We start from the raw sequence: 8,456 nt of genomic DNA on the forward strand, positions 1-8,456 counted from the left end.
CATTTGCAACTACATATTTGATTAAATTTTACTTCTTATTAATCATATTTTTGTTCAAATTTCTTTAGTTTATCACATAGTTCATAGAGTAGTACATTTTATTTGCTTATAATGAGGCAATATAGCTGCAAAGATGACTTTTTTATTTTTCCAATAATACATACATGTATGTATGTATATATATATATATATATATATATTTATGACATTTGGATTTCTATATCTAAAGAACCTTTGGAGTTTTTGAGTGATGTGACTTGATAGTTGCATGCCACTTGTCGCGTTATGATTTGTGAGATTCTTAAAGGTCATTCAACCATGGACTCTCTATATCCTACGTGGCATCGCTCGATGAGTTAATTCGGCTTTTATAATTTATATAGATTGTGCACACCATATATATATATATATATGGGGTTGTCATAATTAAATTAAATACGAAAAGGAAATGAATAAATGTGCCCTACATGAAATAAATGAATAAGTTATTGTCGAAAGTAAGCAGCTGCAAGTTAAAATAATTTGAATGTAAAAATTGAACATTTTGACAAAGGCGGTGAAGTAATGCAGCGGTGCTAGCCCGTTTAGGAATCAAGTGGTTGTTTTTAAGTTCGGTTCATGAATCAAGTGATTGTTTTTAAGTTCAATTCATGGTAAGGAATTATTAATGGTCCTTTTATAATTTTTAATTTCTTATATTAGGCATATGAATATCTTTGGTAATGGGGAAAAAGAAAACATTTGTTTTATTTTCTTATACTTAGACATATGAATCTCTTTTATAATTTTTATTTTTTAATGAATTAGACTCAACGTATGGATATGCCGCCAGCAACTAAAGATGTATGTATGTGTTTTTGTTTGGGACCAATAGGCCGGCAGAAGATTTACTATATAGCCTCCTTTGGTGAATCTTCGTCGTTTTGATTCCTTTGACGATGATAAGGGAGCAGGATGGTCAATTGACGAGGACAAACTAAGCTCCACATCAAAAAGACAAGAAGGTCCCAGTTATAAATCTTTTTATATACTTGGACTTTTCTTCGAGAAAAAAAAAATAAGTATCGTGAATCTATTAGCTAAGATTAAATAAGATTTTATAATTTGGAAGATCTAAACAGGATATGCTTCTAAAGTAATGGGTATTGAACTGTTGTACCGTGAGTTATCCTCCACCTACTATTCGTCTCACTCTCGTGATTTACTTTCTTTGGTTTGCAAGAGGCAATGTTTCATATATAGGTAAGGATGATCGGTTCCGGATATCCTGTATTTTTTACGATACCCGGATCCTACTTTGTAAGGTACATGTTTCAAGATTTTGGAATCGGATCCTACCATATTGAATTCTGGAACCAAAACCTATCTGGAACCTGTATTATACCACAGGTTCTGAGCACCCTGTTAGAACCTGTGAATTTTTTTGTCTTGCTAAATAAAATCGAAAATGTCACATACATAATCAGTAATCACGCCAAATAGAATATTAACAAAGATTTAAATTAATCCATAACAACAAAAATATAATATGTCTCATCAATCATCGACAAAATTAAACATTCATAATACGATCTCACATAACAAAGTACCTCTGTTCTGATTCATTAGATGAGACAGTAACTTTACTCTTTCGTCTTTTTATTATTATTATAAATAATCGGTTCCAGGTACCCTGTAGGCAAGAACCGGAACCGATTTCCATCGGTTCTTGATTTTAATACCTGGAACCTATCCTATTTTCAATACGAGTTACCTGGATCCTACTCTAACGGGTAGGTTCCGATCGGTTTCGGATATACCCGGTACCCATGCACACCCCTATATATAGGGCAGAACAGAGTCATCAGTGGCAGTGCAGGAAGCAACGTTTTGCTTTAGAGGGGTGCAGCGGTTGGAAGAGTCTTGCACGCCTTTCCATTTTCTCCATATGAAAATCCTAGTTTAATTTTCAAAAAGAAAGTCAGATAGCAACAAATAAGAGGTTGAGTCACCAGTCTTGACTAATTTCATGAGGGAAAATCTAGGATGGAAAAAGTTTCATCTTTTAACGAGCAGATTTGATTCGAACTGAATGTCGAGATCCATTAAATTTTCAGATATTATGGTCCATATTGAAAAAAAAAATGGCTCGTATTAGGATGCAAATTAGGGGGATATTTTGAGCATTGAGTTCAAACCTCATTGCATTAGGTTTAATGTATGTCATTTTTGAACCGATGCAAGAGGGATTTAAGCTTTTTGTTTACAAAAATTGTGAGAAATATTACTTTCGTAATTTCAGTAAATCAAACATTAAAAGTCATTATCTCCTAACAAGTGTTTTTCCTCTGACCTTAACTTGTGTTATTCTTTTACGGAGGTTGAAAATGCTTATCACTCAACCAGTACTTTATTATTTGTGGAGGGGTCTAAGCTTTCAAAAAACCCGTGATTGTTACACGAAAAAGATACCCAAGCAAATTCTTTTACCATATTCAAACGTTTAGTGGGTAGATATAGGGCACGCGATAGCACAAAATAAAACCTAGAGCAAGAAAACCTAGAGCGAAAGATACCAATACAAGGGAAAAAAAGACCCAAAAAAAAAAAGAATATGACGGAAAAGCACAATATAATATTGTCCGCTTTTCAGTCACTTATTCATTTGGGACAATTACCAAATCAGGTCATAAGCTTATGTGCTTTTCTGCTCAAGAGCATAACATTCATTTTTTATTAAATAAAGCCATTATTTTACACGAAATTGTTGTATACGGTTTTATACTTTTTAAATATATATATTACACATTTATAAAACTAAAAATATAAGAAAATCGTATGGGGGATAGAATAAGCAGAAGCTAACCAGAGCGAGCTCTCCTTAGCTAAACTAAGAGAGCCAGATATACTTAAATACAAGCTCGAGCAGAGTTTGACAGTATAATACCGGAGATTTTATCAAATGCCACGCGAGCTCTCCCTTAGCCACGCATGCTTCGTTTGCTTGTCTCGTCAGATTAAACTGTCAAACTTCACCAGAGATTCACCTCATACTAGATGACATAAAAGTTGAAATTTTCCATTTCACGTATAATTTTCAAAAATTCGAACTAGAACTGAGAAAAATTGAAAAGTTCAGAATTCTTTTAGTGTATGCCCCGGTATTTGGAAACATAACAGAAACTTGATTAATTCAATTCGAGTCAGGTCTACCCATTAAGGGGATAAAACTCTCCAGCAAAAAAATTAAGAATATTTTTTGTCATTTGCCTCGTTTTTCTTTTCCTTTTTTAAAACTGCACCTATCACTTTTCTTTTCTAAATCAGTCACTCAATCTTTTCTTCCCTTCCTAATCAGTGACATTACACATACTTAAAAATAAAACAAAATTTTGTATCTAAATTCTACTATAATTCAAAATATTATCTAATAAACAAAAAAGAAAACACAATAAAGTAGATTTGCCATCTTTAATTTAATGAATAAATAGGTTTACTTCTAAATATTTATCCAAAAAAAAGTTACATCCACAATTTATTATTTTTATTTTGCTATATTTTAATTTTATGTGAATTCCCAATAATTTTTTAAACTAAATCTCGCACTGCTTTTCTTCTTCTTGTTTTTTTTTTTTTCACTTCCCAAAGAGAAAAACTACAACATTATGAGTCAAAAATCATACCTCTATTAGGTACACTATCTAAGGAATACTACCCGTAAGAGCCGCATTTCGCAGAGTGAAAGTTTTAATTCCTCTTATATTTCCCAACGAAAAAATTCCTCTTATATTTATAGATACCTTTAGTATGTCATTAATTGTTTGTGATACGTGCAGGCATGACTCTACATGTAATTATTAAACATCCAATAGATACCTGCGTGTCAACATAGCCAATGGAGTCGAGTGCCATTTCAATTGAGGACTAAGTCAAGTATCATTTCGTGATACATCAATGAGAGAAATGCAACTAACCCGAGAAAAATAAAATTAGAACGACGCGTGCAACCTGCCCATGTTATTTTCAAATTTAGAATGTTAATTCTTCCTTTTTAGTTTTCTTGAGGATCAAGCCTTTGTCGTTCCTCATGGCCATCTTGCATGTCCAATTAATGTACGAGGTTTTGAGATTTCAATTAGAAGTCAAAGCCAACAAAAATCGTGCCTGCCGAATTTGATATACAAGAAGGTGTAATTTCCTTCCCAAGTAATAATTAATTGATGTTACTGTACAAGCCGTCGAATTGATATTAGTCTCTCTTTTTGGTTTCCATGCAACTTCCTTTGCCCCGAGGAAGGTTTTTTTTTTTTTTTGTTGGTTGTTGGATTGATTAGTCCAATTTTTTTTTCTTTTGACAGAGACCTAAAACAATGCCCGAGTCAAAAGCAATGTTTCCCCTTTCTTCGAACGATGTGCATTGACTAGTTATACACTACATACTCGAGAAAGGTCGTCAAGTTTATCTCATGAAAACGATAAAATTGAGGTTAGGTGGCGCACAACGGTTGACTGCAACGGAGGCACAAACATGACTGTTAGGTTGCATTTGGTTTCATAATAAAATTTTAAAATTAGATTTTAATTTTAAAAAAAAGTGGTATAAATGGAGCCCACTCTTTAACTTTGTATGAGTTATGTTGTTTCGTTGTGGAAAAAAATAGTATAAATATGGCTCACTTTTTGACTTTGTATGAATTATTTTATTCTGTAGTGAGTATAGTTAAGTTAGAATTGTGATTCTAAAATAACACTCTAAAACCAAACGGGGCCTTAAATTCTCTGGCAATAGAGTTCGATCAGTTCAAACTTTTGCTTGACCAGCATGGAAAAACCTTAAATGATCATACCTTATAATGATGTGATAAGAAAAAATTAAGTTGTTATAATTTATAAGAATAATTTTGATATACTCGAGTGATTAGCTCGATGAAACATTAGCTTGGCCTACAACAGGATAGGATTCTTTCATGTCTAGAGGTGGTGAACTCCGCCATGTGCCTTTAAATCCATTCGAGTTATATATGTTGGGCTTTTTGTCTTGGGTCCCATTCGGTATATGGGCCCCCAATCTGGAGGCCTAATGGCCCACAAAGAAAATTAACAGCCGTGCACTTGCAGCCAAATTGCATACTTAACCTAACCTTTTTTTTTCCCCCCCGATTATTTGCTTTCTTCTTTTTAAGCACAGAATGGGGACCAATGCCATAAACTATGGGTCTCAAACAGAGAGGTGCTAAGGGAGGGATGACGGATCAAAACTCAGCTCTTCCTGGGTTTGAAACCACGGTTACAATGCCGCAACATGGTAGTTAATTTTTCTCTCGATTATCGATCTTGAATAGGTTATTATTACATAGGTATGATCATTTCAATGAACTAGATCGGCTAGTTCATGACTAGGATCCGTTGTATCTTCACGATTCTTCTAGCAAGACATCATCATAGCGCATAAAAATAATGCTAAGACCTAACACTTCATTGAGTCTCCTAACTATATCCAGCAGAGCATTGAGGAATGTGATGAGCTCTACTCTCAAAATGTATGCGCTTTTTTCGCTTTAAAGTTAGTTTTCAGTTTGTATTCTTTTCGTTGTGTTTGCAGTTTCATGGGTCGGATTTTTAATATCAAATTGATTTGGTCGGTTTCTGTTGAAGTATTAAAAGGGAATTAGACATCGTGACAGAAAATCATACTGCATAGGAGATCATACCTGTACTAGGTTCGACCAGAAGTATGTAACACACAGCTGAGAGCTTCAATTTGAGGTACGAGTGGGAAATAAGCAGAGGAAAAGCAGCTACCACCAATTGCAAATGAAATTGAGACTTTGCTTCCATATTTAAAGCTTTGTATAGAGATGATACACCTTCAAATCACGGTACTGCACGGGAAGTCCCAATCGGTTTCTCGTGGAACGGGGTGGGTGGCTATGCATTATATATAATCTGGAGTTACAAATAGTAAACCCAAAATCCGGCTTTTGGAGTATGAAGACTCACATTGCTGAGCCCGGAAATGATTTTCGGCCGAGAGTAGAGGTTTCAAGTTCTTCGCTGGAACCATATAAGAAACCCCTTTGGCCAGTCTTGGTCTCTCCCATGCTCTATAAAAGACTAACTTTCCAATCCCACATCGGGCATTTACAATCCTTTTAACAACTTTATATAAGCAAAGAGCTGATGCACAGCTCACCGGGCTGGGCAACGCCTGCCTGTAACCCAAGTGGGGGCTTTGAGGTGGTGGAATGTGGGCCTGGATTCTTTGGGTTGGGTCTTGTTGTGCTGATATCTGGTCTGCCCGTTCCAAGCTGAGAGGTGGGCAACGTGGCCCTGTCGTAGGATTGGGCTTCGTGGGCTCCTAGAGTGGAGGGGACCGCGTGAGGCTGGTTTCACAGAGCAGCGAAAACCTCCCGCTCCCAGCAGTGGAAGGATAACGGGCCGTTGCTTCGCAGGCCCGCCGTGGCCCAATGAGTCAATCCCGCCTAGACCGTCACCCTTTTAATGACCTAAATTTTTTTTTTTTTATATTCTTACCGTCATATCTTTTTTCTTTCCCTTTAATATTTACTTAATTGCTACAATGGCATTAATTGAATTTATGGATGAAGAAAGAACAAATGGCGAATAACTGTTCAAAATAAACGTTTAAAAGAATGAAATCAACTACAGTAAAAAAAAAATGAAAATTGTTAGGTGAAATGGATATTTCACAACCTCCTAAATTACCCTACCCCTTCGATTGGTCCGGTCGCGGGTCCACTCTCCTTGCGTTCTTATCAACTGTGTTCGTCATGTTGAGACCACCACCCACACCTCTCGGATGCTCCGAATCGAACCCACAACATTTTCATTTCCTCCATCGATCGATTCCCTATTGAAGAAGCTCCCATGAGAGGCAAGGAGGCATGCCCCAATGTCCATGTCGTTTCTAGGCAAGCATTTGGCAAACCCTAATTCTAATTGCATTTCTATAATATAATATTGAATTGAATCAAAGATCTCAATTATTATTCCCGATTTCAATTCCACAATTCTTATCCCAATTCTTTTCCGGCGTACTAAACACATTAGTTGGGAAAGGAGAAGCTGAATCAATTAAAAGTTTGCGAGCATTCACACTGATTAATAAGTTCGTTGCCTGGACAACAAATATTAATTATTAGGGACACCCACAGACATACTCTTTAGTGGGATCTCAGCTCCTATATATATACACACACTAAACATATATACGCATGAGGGCTTCTTCATCCCTTTTTGAATATCTCCTCCCCATACCTCTCCGTCAATCTGTTGCTATTGTCTTTATCCTTTTATAATAGAGCAAAATGGAGAAGAACAGTTTGAGCAAGAGTCTCAAAGACCATTGTATAGGGAACAATGGAACCACAATAAACTCCGACAACATCACCAATAGACACTCCCACTACCAAAACATCCTCAAATCTGATCCTCGGAGCCACAACACCCAAAAAGGTGTTGGAACAGACCATCTGGACTCATCTGTCGGGGCAGGTCTCGCCTCTTGGCCGCCGAGATCTTACTCTTGCGGTTTCTGCAAGAGGGAGTTTCGGTCCGCCCAAGCCCTCGGAGGCCACATGAACGTCCACCGGAGAGATCGGGCAAGGTTGAGGCAGCGTTCCCCGCCACCCTCTATGGATGATTACCCCATTCTCAGCCTTAACCCTAACGCTAGTCACAGCCCTAGCCCTAATTTCGGTCCTCCGAGATTTCCATCCTCTCTTCTCTCCCCATCATCTCCCTTTGTTCCCCATCATTCACATTCTTCATCCAGCTCACCTTCTTCCATTGTCAATGTGAAGCTAGCGGGATTTAAGTGGTCCCATAGTTCGAGCCTCAGAGATGGGCTGAGTTCAAAAGAGGCATTTCGTACGCAATCAGCTACTAGTCATTGTGCTCGAGGTGAAGGTTCCAGGCATGATCCTTTGAGTTTGGAAATAAGTAACTTGTTTGGCGAGACGCTAAAGGCGGTGGATGTTGACTTGGAACTTCGCCTAGGGTATTCTTAGAAGAACTCATGTATGATTCAATGTCAGAATTTAATTATTATGGTTGCATGTCAATTAAAGTTCCCAGAACTCCCGGTTCAAAGTTAAATTAGTTGGAGCTAATATGTATTTTTTTTTTGGTAAGAGAAGCTATATTTATTTAGATAATCAAATTAGTTGGCGCATAGGATCTTGCAATTCTGCCCAGTCGAAATAGGGCATTGTGTGCCTGAGGATATATACCCGATTGATGGTCCTAATTCTCATATGAGAGATGCAGACAATAAGGGAGAAACTGACTTATAACTAATGTTTCTCAGTAAGATCTAGAAATCTAGTATTTATGGAATGTAATTTTGCTTTTCTGGTAAGAATAGGAATGCTCGACTAGTGTCGATAATTTGCTTCAATTAATGTTGATTGTTTACTATATAATGAAGGGTTCATTGTTGTTTCGCCCAAAAAAAA

At 36.8% G+C, this 8,456-nt stretch overlaps 1 protein-coding gene across 1 annotated transcript; it reads left to right on the forward strand.

The window, feature by feature from the left end:
- Window positions 1-7,206: 7,206 nt before the first annotated feature.
- Window positions 7,207-8,456, forward strand: LOC116198180 (transcriptional regulator SUPERMAN-like). The gene has a single exon (XM_031528533.1). The coding sequence runs from the start codon at window positions 7,308-7,310 to the stop codon at window positions 8,007-8,009; it is 702 nt and encodes a 233-aa protein (XP_031384393.1). The 5' UTR covers window positions 7,207-7,307; the 3' UTR covers window positions 8,010-8,456.

This window comes from Punica granatum, chromosome 1 (assembly GCF_007655135.1).
Source record: "Punica granatum isolate Tunisia-2019 chromosome 1, ASM765513v2, whole genome shotgun sequence".
Taxonomy (NCBI): Eukaryota; Viridiplantae; Streptophyta; class Magnoliopsida; order Myrtales; family Lythraceae; genus Punica; species Punica granatum.